At 36.9% G+C, this 16,320-nt stretch overlaps 1 protein-coding gene across 7 annotated transcripts in view; it reads left to right on the top strand.

Annotated features, from left to right (window-relative positions):
- Window positions 1-16,320, top strand: part of LOC134789912 (agrin-like) — a 224,841-nt gene that overhangs the window by 185,481 nt on the left and 23,040 nt on the right. For all 7 annotated transcript variants that reach the window (XR_010144131.1, XM_063760601.1, XM_063760599.1 and 4 more), the window contains 5 exons: window positions 4,184-4,393; window positions 8,043-8,255; window positions 12,112-12,336; window positions 13,612-13,827; window positions 14,362-14,583. Coding sequence is in view for 6 of the 7 variants with exons in the window: in XM_063760601.1 (XP_063616671.1) it covers window positions 4,184-4,393; window positions 8,043-8,255; window positions 12,112-12,336; window positions 13,612-13,827; window positions 14,362-14,583 (1,086 nt within the window). In the remaining variant the exon portion in view is untranslated. The remainder of the gene's footprint in view (window positions 1-4,183; window positions 4,394-8,042; window positions 8,256-12,111; window positions 12,337-13,611; window positions 13,828-14,361; window positions 14,584-16,320) is intronic.

Genomic DNA, 16,320 nt, shown 5'->3' with positions numbered 1-16,320 from the left:
AACTGCGTTTACTGCTACACTTATAGCACATGATGTCGCCATGTTTATGGATTTATAGTCCGGTGGCCGACTGCATGAAACCCTACCTGATAAAAAAATAGAAAAATCCTACTCTGTAGGGGTAGCTGACTTTTAGCAGCTTCAACTGCTCTTGGACGGCCGTGGCTTAACTTGGCAAATTTTGCGCAAGTGGCAAAAAAGTGGTACAAATATTCATCAAAAAACAAAAGTGGTCAGCTACATCCTGTGTTGGCTGGTTCCTGTGTCCGACCGAATTTGTGGTACCAAGTGAGCTACAATTTACCTCATCGAAAAATAGAATGTCACTTGTATGGTAGGATAGCTGCCATTGACATTTTTTTTAATGCGGACGGACTGCAAAAGCTGCCAGGCTAAGGTGAGACCGACCAAGACATACGTCAACAAATTTAATGTAGGTATTACAATCAGTTTTTTTCATTCTATTTTTCGATGAGGTAAATTGTAGCTGTCACGTTGTACCACAAATTCGGTAGGACACAGGAACCTGCCAACACAGGATGTAGCTGACCACTTTTGTTTTGCTGTCCTCAATTCTATTATACGATGGGGTTTTTTTTTTGATGAATTTTTGTGCCACTATTTTGCCATTTGCGCAAAATTTGCCAAATTAAGCCGCGGCCGACCAAGAGCAGTTGATGCTACTAAAAGTCAGCTACCCCTACAGAGTAGGATTTTTCTATTTTTTTATCAGGTAGGGTTTCATGCAGTTGGCCACCGGACTATATTGAAACGACAACATGGCTGACTTGTGCTGTTAATGTAGTTCAAAACTCTTTAAAAGTACTCTAAGCTGAATACATTTTGAATAAAACCTGTAAATACACTTCAGCTCCTATAACAGCGGTTTGAACCCCATTACCCGAATTACGATATAAGCGCGCTGTTACAGCAGCATTGTTGCCAAATGGTTATTGGATTGCTTTTAATAAGCTTTTATAGCAACAGAGAAGAGAATTGAGTAACAGTTGTATTAAAGCGCCTTATTCAGACAATTAGCTATTCTATAGCTGTTATATGATTTTAATAGAACAATTATGCGGAATAAAAGTGATTTAGTAGCGCTAACTCAGCATTTATTAAAAGGTGGAATAAAAGTGCTAAAAGATAGTGCTATAAACGTTTATACGACATGATTATAGCACTAATTAGCGAAAATTGCTAAATAGTCGAGTAAACCGCTATTATACGATATATTGGTGTTTCAACAACAGTAACTCGGCTGTTATACGATTACAGGCTGAGTAAATCAATTCTTATACGACTATTTTGCTAGTTGGGAATAATCATAATAATATTAGTAAAAATATTAATTGTTACATTAAGACAAGATAATTTATATTGTGTATTTATGTAAATATGTATATTACTTTAATTTTAGAACGTACACTGGAATATAAATGAAAGAGCCTTGGCCTGGGATCTTTATTGAATCTAATAAGCGCTCATATGGAGCCAGCTCTTATCTTTCGGAATGTTCGGCCCGTATTAAGTAGGAAGTTATATTTAGATAATTTAAACAGCCCGCTCGGTCCTGGAAAAGCGCGGCGGTGAATTTCCTAATTTTCTTCCCTTCGCGGAGCATCCGCCATCATTTTTATCTCCCCTCCTGTCTCCATTTATCTCAGTCTTCTCTTCGCGATGCGCTCTAACATTTTATTTGTCTCCTACAAAATTGTTATTTCCTACTGCTTTCTTTTCTTGAAGCGGATTCGTCTTCGGCCTTTAAATAAAAATCAAGGAAATGAGTTCGCGGCTGAATCCTGACGCTTGACCTCTTTTTCAGCGAAGACAAATGTAATAATAAACACAATTTGTCGCCTTCTTTGCCGTTGCGGGTGGTTAATGTTTCGCATCAAGGAATTTGTAAGGAAATATCAGAAACACGATGGTTTTGGCTTTTGATCAAAATTGCGTTATTTATTTCACAAGCCTAGATAGCCTAGATACCAGATATTTTAGGTGTTTCCTCTCATGTACCTACACTAAGATACCAAACATAAGTACAGTTAATACAATCAATGTTCACTTGATACAATCAAAGAAAACCTGTCATTTTATATGAGCCTTCATATACGTACAAAGTTTTCAAGCGTTTTCATTTCATTTTAATTGCTCTCTGTTCAATTTATTTTATATCGTATTTTGCAATTAGATGAGTGATATGTTCACACAGCAGCCGCCGTTCAAATATTGTCATTTCAAGTGTTCCAAAGGCATTCAATATCGAATTTGTGTTCAGCCCTATAAGTAATTTCGTTTCTTCGGGCGGAAAGTTTTATTTAGAGTGTTTCTGATTGCCTGTATTGAATAACTCAAAACGACTGGAACTTTTATGTATTATACGAACCCTTCTTTACTTATCCCGTATGATCCGATTGGATTTGATGGAGGTGAGCTTGTTGCTATAACACGTAGGCCCTTTTCTTTTTATAGATTGTTATTGACTCTGATGCCGCTATCTGGTCTCAATCCTGTTTTTTAATAGTTAAAGTCAAGTGTAACACTTTTGTATGTCTATCTAGTTTATTATTCTCTAACATCATCTTTAGCGTCCGAAATATATGGAGTTTAAAGTAATTACAAACTATTACTCTAATTATTGGGTCGAGTAATATTGTCGATTGTTATTTGTTTGGCAATGTCCATTCCGGAGCTAATTGCCTGACACAAATGGCTCCGGATCGAACATACATTACGACCGCGGCCTTATTGTGTAACTCCGATCGAAATGTGATTGTATTTTCATTATTCACTAGATTTTGTACTATTTCAAATTTCTAGATTAAAATAACTTAAAAAACTCACAAACTATAAATAAATCAAGTAAATTCACCTGGAAAAACCTACATTATAAATCGAGTCAGTTACGTAAAAAGGCTTCGTTTGCGTCTTCGGATACCACTTGTAACTTTGAATTGAGAAGAAAATTGTGAATTAACTTTTGCCAAACCGCTGTGTGACTTCACGCCCGACAATCTGCCTGGAATTTTAACTAGACGATCGGGATCGGTACTCCCCGAAGCCCAAGTTAACACAATGCCGAAGCCAAAGCGGATTTTCGAATCATATTTTAGACCTTCTTAATAATTTAGTCACGGTCCGCAGTCCCCAGGTAGAAAATTGGAAATTGTGTCACTCTTTAGATCTCGCAAAATTAGGCACGAGCACGTCTATCAAACATTTTGTATAGAATTTGTACCTAAGTTTATGTTGACGTTTTTGTTATTTTATTATACTTCATTGCGGGGACATTGAATTGATTTATTTGAAAACAGTGGGAATATATGCGAACGTACAGAAAAAAATTCATTATATCGCGGTAGACCCGTTTGTGTAATTAAATATGTGTAAAAAGTAACTATTGAAAAAAATTATTTCATTATATCGCGGTAGACCCGTTTGTGTAATCAAATATGTGTACAAAACGAGTGTTATAGTTACTTTTTACCATTATTAATTATATGACTGTGCATGTTTACGGATATAATTAGTATTGTTATCAAAAATGGGAAGTCATAGTGTTTTCCTATAATATTTGATTGATTCCCATTAAAACGTAATAAATCGAGCAAAAAGTGTAACATATAAACTTGACGGTGTTTTTTTTATTTCGTGAAAATGTCGATGTCACCCGCATCGATTTATGTTTATTTATTGGCACCTGTACGAATATTTTTTATCAATTGATAATAAATATGGTGGAATACACGACACAAACATATCAACATACATTGTGTATGCATAGACTGCTAATATCTTAACCCATCCCGCAGTCGAGAAATAAGAAACGCTGCACGTGCATCTTTAACAAGTGAAATTTGCAAAGTGTTACATTGATAGATTTCGATTCATGTAAATTATAATAATGATGAAAAATGATAATGGCTCTATTTTTATTACCTGGGATTTTGATTATATAGGGCTAATACATGTTAGGAGTTCTTATTAAATAGACGGAATTATAAATTACGACTTATCACACACAAACAGTTCGTAATCTAGCTACCTACATATTATTATGTCCACCTTAGTGTTAATTTGTGGGAAAGACTAATGATAGCCACGGCACAGCTGTCTGACCTTAATTAAGTTGCTTGGAATGCTAAAAGGTAATCATACTAATCGATACTTGATTTTCCAGAAGCGTGCGAGAAAACTTTTTGTCGCTGGGGTGCGGAATGCGTGTCGCTCGGCGACGGGCGGGCCCACTGCGCGTGCCCGGTCAGCTGTCCGTCCGCGCCCGCCGCCGTGTGTTCCACTGCTGGCCGCACGTACCGCAACCATTGCTACTTGCGCAAGGAGGCATGCGAGCGCAGACTGAACTTGCGCGTCAAGCATGACGGCGAATGTGGTATGTTTAGTCAAAAAAATATTAGAAAATATCTATATCTCTATATGTCTATCGTGTTCTTTTTTTTTGATGCATGGCTTTTACTGTTTGGCGTCACCAGGGGCCAGTTACAGTTTATTTTATGAATGGAGTCAGTTCAGGCCGCGGCGCTGCCAAGAAGAAAATAGAGGGAAAGAGATAGATAGAAGTAAAAGATTTGAGAATAGGGAAGAGAAGTTTACAATTTTTTAAATAGTGATGCTATATAAACTTAATGAATAGTGTTGTGGTGAGCTTCTATTTGACAATTTAAGGAACCATATCGTGTTCAGGGATGCTTCAGGCATATGGAGGTCACTTCACACAGACTCCCCCAAGAACACACTACTCGCAAGTTTGATGACAATACAGTGCTAGTAGTATGTTAATTACCAGTATTGTACAGGTACTAAGGAGTTCATAAGTTTTAGAAAGTATTGCGTAGACATAGGTAGTACGGTCAGGTAAATATTAATAAATGAAATTCGCTAAAGCGTATTGGTAGTTAGAATCCAATATTTATTTTATATTTTTGGCTTTAGACTGAGATAGACTGGGATAAAAAAATATAACGTTACATTGTTATACATTTAGTTCAGTAAATTTTGTACCTACTTAAAAAATGAGATAAACCTGGCCATAGAACACAACGCTTAGTAATTTATTTCTTAATTTAGTATACAGCATTACAGCTATACTTACGTCAATGTGCTGTACAATCAAACAGTAATTAAATATTTGCTATTAAGTTTAGTATTTTTATTAATTAAAATACTTAGCTAAGTAGACGTGACAATAACGCTAACATTACGCAGTGTAGATTTTTGGGTTTATCCACAAATAAGTCGCAGGGGTACACTACATAATTCCGAAATATTTTATGCCGAATTTTAAAATATCGAATTTTATTATTCCGATTTATAAATGCTCGACCCATCAAAATTCCGATTGTCGTAATTACCGAACGATGAAAATCACGAAGTTTTATATTTCCGAATAGTAAAACCGACGATTTTTTAAATTCCGAACCACATAATTCCGAATATAACAATTCCGATAGGGAGAAACACCAAATTTAACATTTACGATTTTTGATATCACGAATTCCGAATTGTCATAATTCCGAAATTTTGAATTCCGATTTGACGTGATTCCTATTTTTTAAATTCCGAATAACGATATTCCGAATTTGTTGTTAATGAATAAAGGTACCTACGTTTCTACGGGGGGCAGCAGTTCTAACGTAACCTAAACCTACTTTTTTAAAAACAGTTATTTACTGTAGGGGTCGCAGTTCTAACCTAACCTATACCTACTTTTCTGTAAGCAGTAGGTTTCTAGGGGAGGGAGGGTCGCAGTTCTAACCTAACCTACCCCTACTTTTCTAGTAGCAGTTGGTTTCTGTAAAGGTCGCAGTTCTAACCTAACCTAACCCATTTTTCTAGTAGCCGTTGGCTTCTGTGAAGGTCGCAGTTCTAACCTAACCTAAACCACTTTTCTAGTAGCAGCTGGTTTCTGTAAAGGTCGCAGTTCTAACCCAACCTAACCCACTTTTCTAGTAGCAGTTGGTTTCTGTGAAGGTCGCAGCTCTAACCTCACCTAACCCACTTTTCGAGTAGAAGTTAGTTTCTGTAAAGATCGCAGTTCTAACCTAACCCACTTTTCTAGTAGCAGTTGGTTTCTGTGAAGGTCGCAGTTCTAACCTAACCTAACCCACTTCGCTAGTAGCAATTGGTTTCTGTAAAGGTCGGAGTTCTAACCTAACCTACTTTTCTAGTAGCAGTTGGCTTCTGTGAAGGTCGCAGTTCTAACCTAACCTAACCCACTTTTCTAGTAGCAGTTGGTTTCTGTAAAGGTCGCAGTTCTAACCCAACCTAACCCACTTTTCTAGTAGCAGTTGGTTTCTGTGAAGGTCGCAGCTCTAACCTCACCTAACCCACTTTTCGAGTAGAAGTTGGTTTCTGTAAAGATCGCAGTTCTAACCTAACACACTTTTCTAATAGCAGTTGGTTTCTGTGAAGGTCGCAGTTCTAACCTAACCTAACCCACTTCGCTAGTAGCAGTTGGTTTCTGTAAAGGTCGCAGTTCTAACCTAACCTACTTTTCTAGTAGCAGTAGGCTTCTGTGAAGGTCGCAGTTCTAACCTAACCTAACCCACTTTTCTAGTAGCAGTTGGTTTCTGTAAAGGACGCAGTTCTAACCTAACCCACTTTTCTGGTAGCAGTTGGTTTCTGTGAAGGTCGCAGTTCTAACCTAACCTAACCCATTTTTCTAGTAGGAGTTGGTTTCTGTGAAGGTCGCAGTTCTAACCTAACTTAACCCACTTTTCTAGTAGCAGTTGGTTTCCGTAAAGGTCGTAGTTCTAACCTAAGCCACTTTTCTAGTAGCAGTTGGCTTCTGTGAAGGTTGCAGTTCTATCCTAACCCACTTTTCTAGTAGCAGTTGGTTTCTGTAAAGGTAGCAGTTCTAGCATGTCTGCATGATTTAAATGCATTTTTTTTGCAGATCAATTTTAAAAACGGATGACCATTTAATTACGTCCATTTTGAAAATCCCGAATTTCATTATTCCGAGTTTACAAAAGATCGAATTTCTGAATTCCGAATTATTTTATTTCCGATCGGTCAATGATTTTTCGGAATTGACCAATTCGGAAAAAAATAATTCGGATTTTTTAAAAATCGGAACTTTAAGCTTTCGTTCATATGACAATCGGATTTTAAGTATTCGGAAATAGCGCAGTCGTGATTTTCTTCTTTCGTGGTTTTCAAAGTCGTGATTTCGATATTTTGGACGTATAAAAAAATCGTGATTTGAAAATCGAGGTTATGAAAGTCGGAAAACATATTTCGGAATATTTGGGTGTTCCCAAGTCGCAGACTGGATAATAATACGGAATTATTAAATTATGTAATTTGGTATGGTATTTACTTCTACTATACCTTTATTACATCCATCCTCCGGTCTTATCCCGTGTTTATTTGGGGTCGGCTCTTCTTATCGCTTTTCGCTAGCTTGATCTGATTTGGGTCGTGATAAGGTCTAATTTTAGAGTTTAAAGGTCGTTATATTAATAACCATTAATTAAATGCCAGAAGCCTTCTCGGATTAGTCTCTTTTCTATATGAATTGAATGGGCGTTTAAAAAGGTTAAAATTTCAAATTTTGTTAGGAATACAGACAAAAACGTGGTTTTCAAATTAAAGATTACCTTTCTAACTTTCTAAGAAAAAAAAAGAGTAACAGGCCTATTCGGATTTCGAGATAATCATAAGATCTTGAGACGATTTAGAGATCAACTAGATCTACATTATATATCGACTAGATGTGACTTGGATATCTAAGTCATAACTTGTCGAAATCGTTCAAGAGGACCTCCAGAATCGCGGAAACGTCAAATTTGACATATCTATCTTACAAATATCTTTAAATTATCCGTATCGTAACTTGTTGAAGTCTAGTAGAAATCTAAATCATTTTCCGAATCGAGCCGTAAGCGTCCGTAGACCGCAAGTTGATGGAGTGCTGCGAATTTATTTTCAATGCTACGGCGTAGCGACGTGTTTCTAGCTCACTCGGCTGGCGCGCTCTCCGTGTAGCTCAGTTATTAATAACACATTATTTTTAACAGAGGCCGGAGACCCCTGCGTGGGCGTCACCTGCCCTACGGGCTCTAGATGTGCAGTCAACTTTGGGCAAGCCGAGTGCCGATGTCCCCGCAGTTGCCAGAGAAGGAAGACTGTTTGTGGCACTGATGGCAAGGAATACCCCTCCACTTGCCACTTGGACAAGCAAGCGTGCGACAATCAACTCAACATCACTATTAAATACCATGGGAAATGCGGTAAGACTCATTATCTTATTTCCCTAATTAGTAAATCTTAAGTGAGATTGATTCAATTCAATTCAATTCATTTAATCATTGCTTTGTGTGTACAAGAAGATCTTATGATTATTGTATAATTATTTTAATCATTGCTTTGTGTGTACAAAAAGATCTTATGATTATTGTATAACTATGTTTCAACACAACCCTATAAGGGCACTGCAATAAAATTACAAACTAATCAACTACTTAACCTAAGTTACCGGTAAGTATCAGGATCAAAATACACTTATGGCAAACATTGATGAAACCTTGATTCGCTGTGATCAATGCGAAGCACCTTCAAATATTAAACTCGAGACACAATAAAATAAAAACTCTTTGTTTCTACTTGTACCAATATAATAAGTAGCGAGATGCACTGATTTTCGCTCTTATAAATGCTCCAGATTTTGGTGTCCATTACCGCCATGTTTTTATATTATACTTATAAATGAGTTCAAAGAGTTTATTAATTTGTTGTACAAATGAAATATGGTAAAGGTAGGTTGTAGGCAATTGCCTATATTGCCCATTGCAAACGGCATTCGGAGTTATGATTGGATTGGATGCCCTCTGTAATGCATATTGGTTTTAGCTATAGAAACGAATCTATTGGAAAAAGGGTATTTTTGGTTTTAAATTCAATTTATTTGGGATGCCAAGGAACACTTGCTATTGCTTGCTCATATTAATATTTTTATTAAAATGTGTCCGGTACCGTAAAAGCAGGTAACTTTAGTCCGCAACTTACAACTATGATCCAAATTCAAGTTTCAGTAAAATATGTATAATTTATTTTTCAAAATATGTTGAGTATATATATGTAATATATAAAGAGCATTACTGTACCTTAGCTCCAAAATCAATATTAACGTTAAAAACTGGACCATAGTTGTATTAAGAACTATATTAGTTACCTGATTTATGGTACTAGAGCTTCATTAGGTGCTAGAGAATCATTTCAAGCTAAAAATATTATGGAAGCTATTTTAATTGTCCAATTTATGCCTACTATTATGAGGCTTTGAGCATACGATATTCGCAGTAAATTTAAAGCTTGATTCACGGTAAGTAATTTACGGTTCAATTTTTGCGGTAAACCGAATCAGGGCGGGAGGTAAATTGTTTGAATTTTCATTCACCTCGTAATAAATCAAATTACGGCAATGTTACGACGAACTTCTGGATTCTTGTTCTTGAGCAATATATTTAACAAGCATGTAAATATACATTGTCCGCTATTCGTAGTAAACTTAATTGTCTCGGCATCTCGAAGTGAATATTATTATTATGATAATTTTGAACGCCGAGTGGTTCAGTTATCGATTCTATACTTACATTAATTCATTCATTCAAAAGGAAGTGATCATAAGCAATGTCACGTCTCCATTAATTTTGGACAGTCAGAATAGCCTCTATAAACATTCTACAGATGAACAAATATATTACTGGTCAGGCTTTACGTAGTTTGGATCTGAATTAAGTTTTAGGTATATCACATCTATTTTAGTATGATTTGTAATTTGTAACACAAGCAGTTTAATTTATACTTTCTTATCAATCACACATACCAAAATATTCCATGAGTGAGAGTTTAACTCCAAAGTATACATTATGAATAAAATAATCATTAAAATAGAACAAAAGATCCAACGATTCGTATCATTATCATTCTTCTGCTACAAATTAAGTTTCAAGAAACAATGTTCTAAACAAACAGTAACACAAACCTGGCTCATTTTAATGAGCAAAATTAATTATTACGAATGAGGAAAATTACGTTAATGGGTGCCGCGGCTTGAAAAGAATTCGTGAACGGTCAGCTTTATTAAAATAGGGGTAACAATGTGCGGTCAATACTTCATGCCTCGTGGGAGATGACGCGGCATGTGGGAATGAAATCAGGACGGGTAAGAATGGAGTTCATGGCTTACCAACTAGAAATAGTATGTGCTTGCGATTTAAAAATATCAACAAAAATAACTTTCAATGAACAACATGTGCTAGTATTATATTGAAGATGAAACTGAGTTCATCCGGCCACAGATTAGTTTACAAAGTATTGACCGTAAGTTTTTGTGTTGGCTGCGTTATGCGGAGGTAGTCATAAAGGAGGGAGACACGACACGACACGCCTTGTTGCTCGTCCTTTATTGAAGGAAGATTCTTGCGTGATGTCTATAACGTAAATTTTCGGGTTTCGTCGTCATGTTAACTTTTTGTTCTTTACAAACAATGGATAATTAATTTACTTAAAGGATAAATTAACATTAAAAAATAGGTAAATATTTTCCCTAAAATGCTCGTAAATATCCGCATTTAATCTGTATCGAACGCGGGGTGGGCCCATTTTTTTTTTAGTTTATAAAGTTTAAAACACATTCATTGCTACTAAGTGCTACGGGTTACGCTCGAAGCGCGTCGCCACGTTTTCGCCGTATGGAACGCGTAGTCGCTACGAACAGTGTACTCGACTGTCGGGTTCTTGGCCCTGAATGAGTTAAACACTAAAGTATACATTTGGCATAAGTACGCACAAATCGCCACCACCACCAACCAATACACGTAACCACATGTTATTTTTTAGTGTATTCCGTCGTGATTGTACTACAATATAGACACGACAAAACTGCAAAACGAATAAAAAAGTGTGTGTGTGAAATGCAGTGGTGCAGTTTTTTTTTCTCCTTAATAATTTTAAATTACAAAACACTACGTAGTTTTTGCATAATTAATTTCGAAGAAACAATTACACTGAGTTAGCGTTTTTCTTTCAGCGTGAATAGACCAATTAACATTCTTACTAATGAATTTCACTTTAATCAAGAAATTGAAAAATGTTTGAATTTTTCTTTCGCCTTAATACAGCTAAGTGTAAGACGGAAATTAAAAAAGACATCGAATACAAATTCATATTTCTTAGAGCAACAGCAAGATGCTTTCAAATTTCCTTGGTGTTCTTTATTATATTAGTACCTAATTTAATATCTTATTTTCTCAACAACCTACAATCGCCAACCCTTTTCAGAGACCTTGTCCCAGAGCATTCGATCTGAACTAAATTTGTTCAAGACCGAATGCCCGCACATTCCGACGTCCTTTGTGAGGTTCTGTTTACTTTACTAGCTCGCTTTTGTGCTTTTATTCAATTACGTCTTGTTTCGGCTCGAACTCTGCCTCCCTTCTGGATATAGACCCCTTTCCCTTTTTGACCCGTGTTGTCATACGGATTTTTTACGTTTCATGGTTAGTGCGTCAGAGCTTCTACTAAAGGTATTTGAAGATATATTGACCAGTCTTGGTCAAAACGCATATTTTTTATATCGTTTCGTTGTAACAAGATTAAAGCAAAGCTACCCCTTCTTAGTTTCCAGCTAAGTGAAATAATTTTGCTTAGTAGAAGAGTAACTTGAAGTTTATTATAGTGAACTTGAAAATTTATTTAGGCGCAGCATTGAAATAAACTTGCTGTAATATATTACTATAATGATGCATATCTGTTATTACATAGAAATTCCATTGCGGTTTTTCAATGTCGTTCAAAATATGAAAATACTCATTTCAGCTTAATGTGACATCGCGTTAGTAGTGCGTGAACTAAGAGGATTGTAGTAAGTTATTATGCATAGGTACGATTGCATAGGTACCTACTATAACACATTTAGTGCTAGGGCGAGCTACGTTCTACGAGTGTAGCCGACAACACGAGAAAAACCGTACGTAGCGAAAAGCTCCTACAAACAGAGAACCCGCCTTGCGTTTGAGTTTAATATTATCTATTAAATATGTTGTCCAGTTATACAAGTATTTTTAATGTAATATTTTGTTGCAGATCCGTGCGCTGAGCACGAGTGCGCGGACGGCGGTATTTGCCAACTGAACGAGGCCCGCGCGCCTGTCTGCCGATGCGGCCCGCCCTGCGACCTGATTGCCAGATCAGGGTCGGCAGTGTGCGGGTCCGACTACAAAGACTACCCTAGTGAATGCGCGCTCAGGCGGGAGTCGTGTCGCATACGGCAGCAACTTACGATTGCCTACAGAGGAAAATGTGCTTCCGGTATGTCGAATTTCTCTTATACAAGAACTACGCAAGGGATACTTCTTGATCGATTGATAGCGGATCGGTAATTTCCCGTTATTTCTTTCGTTGTAACATCGTCCCCTTGTGTATCGTTTTTCGATAGGTTGTTGTTTTTGTGCGTATCGATGACACTTGAGAAGAGTAGAGAGGTATCGATACATAAATGCAATCGATAGTAACGTACCTAGTAGAAAAAATGATGTGTACCTACGAATTTTTTGCGAGAACATATTCAGTAAATAGTCATTCTAAATAAAACCTGATGTGTTGAGGATTATCCTAAATTTGAAACAAGCTTAAACAAAAAATATTTTAAATGTTAGGTACTTGAGCTTTTTAATGTTCCGTCTCTGTCCGCTCGGTGCGCATAGCTTTTACACAAAAAAAATGCTTTCACTCTAACGTAGATACTACATATGTACCTACAAGAACTATAAAACTTACGTTTATGTCGTTTTGGCTACGGAACCCAAAAACGCCATTAATTCTGTCTATATATTGTGATCGTATCGTATGAAATCGACACTACACTGAACATGGCCCGACATCCCCTTGGCCGCTTTTTTGTAAAGTGGGTGGCAAGATCATGAAGCGATAGCATTTCAAACTGTTTTATATAGTAGGTGAAAGTACGTGAATAATATAGCCATCTTATTGAGCGCTCGAAGTCAACTTAGTTTATTTGCCCCAAATAATTATTAATTTTAATTACTTTCAATTATTTCACAAGAATCTTAAACAAAATTGTAAGTGAAACCGTAACAACTTTTAATTTAAAAATAAGAAAGATCTAAATCTCAAAGTCATTAATTAATTTATTAAGAAGAACTTTCTTCACCAACAAAGTAAATTCATGACTTTCCAAGCCTTTGAATTCTAGTCTACGTTAAACGACCAAGAAAGTAATAGAGATCCTGAATAATAAAAGCTGGTTTATAACAGCTGTCAGTTCAAATATAAGAGTTGACTGTCACAAAAAAGAGTCTTACAATAAAGACTTTTAAAACTTTTATTCGTTGCGTCCTACTCAAATAAGAATCACTAACTGATGTTTTGTTCGTAAATTAATTATTTTAATCCCACAGCGACCTCAACTCACCGAAAAAGCGGTCAATAAAATCACTAACAAGCAAGCTACACGCTAGCAAGTCCAATCAACTCAGTAGCCTAATGTCATACTCATTCACGCTATTTAGTGGTTAGGTAAATACCCTGATATTATATTTTTTCGTTAATAATAGTTTTTTTTAGCTCAACACCCATGCGACTCGGTAAAATGCGGTGTCCGCGAACATTGCTCCCTGGACTCGCGGGGCGTCGCCGTTTGCGGCTGTGGTCCGGAATGCGAAGCCATCGTGCGACCGGTGTGCGGGACTGACGGCCGGACGTACGACAGCCCCTGCCTGCTGGACCGGACGGCTTGTCGTGACAACAGAGATGTCAGGACTGCTTATATGGGAGCATGTGGTAAGTGTCATGATAGTAATTTATGTACAAATGAACAGGCATCGCAAATTTTGTAGCGCATAAAGGAATTTTTAAAATGCATTCCTAGAGAGATGATCAATTAAAATTCATATTACTGTTAAGTTTTAACTGTAACAAATCAAATAAATTTCGCTGAATCTGGATATAAATATATACCCACAGATCCCATTAACGCAGCAATGCTACACTGCGAATGCTACAATTTTTTTGCGATTTCTGATGATTGTTAATAACATCCTTCTACTTTTCATTTAGTAACATATTAGTGGAAAATTAGCATATACAAATAAGCATATACAAGTAAGCTGTTACCGTACCTACCCTAAATACGCATGCAACACTAAAATTATACTATAAACCGCTGAGCATAAGTCGACAGAACCATGATTTCAGCACGCCCTGCACTTCTTTATGAACATAATTTGTATATAAGATAATTGTGTATGTACAAAATATGTAGATAAATGTACGACAATGTATAGTAGTGAAACTTAACAATAGCGCCCCTCATAGGTGAGGCGAACCCATGCGCCCGTACAACATGTCCATGGGGCGGCGCGTGCGTCTCCCGCGGAGGCGCAGCGCAGTGCGCATGTCCTGTCTGCGACGCGACGCTTGCGCCGATCTGCGCGTCCGACCACAACACTCACGGTAGCGAGTGCAAGATGAGAATGCACGCCTGCCAAGAGGGCATCCAGGAGGGGAAACTAAGAGTTCTCTATAATGGAACTTGCCGTATGTATCATTCATATTTTTATTCAATATTTATACGCGTTTATTCATTGACGTAACGTGAGTGTCTTGAACAGTCATTGACAAATACGTTTAGTTTATGCAGCCAGGTGTTAGTCATTATAACACAGTCGAAGTTTACCTCGACGCTGGAGTTTATTTTGCAGGAGTTTAGCCAACCAGTCTAATATTCAACTGACGTATCTTGCTCATCATCAGCCTACTCTTGTCCACTGCTGGACATAGGCCTCTCCTATTGCATGCCATTGAGCACGATTTGCGGCAACTCTGATCCAGCTCTTGCCAGCCGCCTTGCGAAGGTCATCGCTCCATCTAGTCTGAGGGCGTCCTACGCTACGTTTGCCGATGCGCGGTCTCCACTCGAGAACTCGTCTACCCCAAGTATCTTGCTCAGTTCCGTTTATTTACCTCTACATAAATTTGAAGACAGTTTTGACGTTTAGGTAGGTATAATACGGTCGGTTAATTCCTTATTTGTTATGTGTGTTTAATGTTGGAATCTAGGTTTCTATTTGCTATCAAGATTATGGAGAGAAACGCTTTATAAATATAGTTTGTATTAATCCGTCAACCTTTATTCGAGTCACGTAGCCGCACCAGTAATCCGGAGGTAAATCTTAATACATGGAGATATTAAAAATTCCCTCCGAAGAGAAATTGTCCAACTTCTAATTTCCTGCGATGAAAATCTTTCCCTCTTAGAAAATCGTCAATCAAAAGGCGCTCGAGATTCCTTTGTCGTAAGCTACTTTAACAAAGAAATGTTGTTTCAATATTTCGTATTCCTTCTTTAAGATACCAGTAGGTAGGTATAAGTAAGTTACTGTAATTGAAAGGATGTTTTACCGTAAAGGAAGTCAAGAACTGATTTATATCTTTTTCAACTTATATAATTTAAAGAAAAATATTTTTTCACCTCAGCAGCTCGAACAAGGGTACTTTGCTTCTTAAAAACAGTGAGCAAAATGCGATTTTGCTCACTGAGTCATTTTGTCTCACTCAGTGAGCAAAATCGCATTTTGCTCACTGAGTGGGACAAAGTGACATTCAAGTGACCTTTATAGTCAAATGTCATTTCAACATGCGGGGTCTAATACAAGTTCGATATACTTGGGTTCTATTATCTCTGTCCCTCTAGGTATGTTCTCACTGCTTAGGGTGAAAAATTTTGTGTACTACACGGTCTACACGAGATCAAAGTTATTTACATCTCGTGCGCTTTTGAATCCCTTACTACGCTCAAGATTCTAAATTAGATTCACGAGCGTAGCGAGTATTAGTAGAGTATTATAGAATCTTTCGCTTGCACGGGACTCAAAATAAGCACTCGAAGAAATATCAAACTTTGATCTCTTGTTGTACAAATAACTATTGTTCCACTTATTCCTAAGTTTGTTTGCACATTTATAGTTGGTTTTTTAGCATTAGAAAAAAGGTAAACAATCTTGATGTATCGTTTAATTGAAAAGCACGTTTTAAAAATAAGTCACGGCAAATATGTAACAATTATGAATCTGGTACAATCATTTATATTCTTCTGCTTTCATAAGTAATACATAGTTACTGATTTAAAAAAAAGCATTTTTCAATTAAAAGACATGTCAAGATCGCTTACCTTCTTTCTAATGCTAAAAAAACGAACTATAGCGTTTGCTCTGACGCATGAAAACATCGGTCATTTATTCTGTTTACCGAGGGGCTGTAATTAATTGCACGGAA

Source organism: Cydia splendana, chromosome 4 (genome assembly GCF_910591565.1).
Source record: "Cydia splendana chromosome 4, ilCydSple1.2, whole genome shotgun sequence".
NCBI classification, from domain to species: Eukaryota; Metazoa; Arthropoda; class Insecta; order Lepidoptera; family Tortricidae; genus Cydia; species Cydia splendana.
The sequence above is the reverse complement of the archived record's forward strand: the minus strand, read 5'-3'. Positions and strand labels throughout refer to the sequence as shown.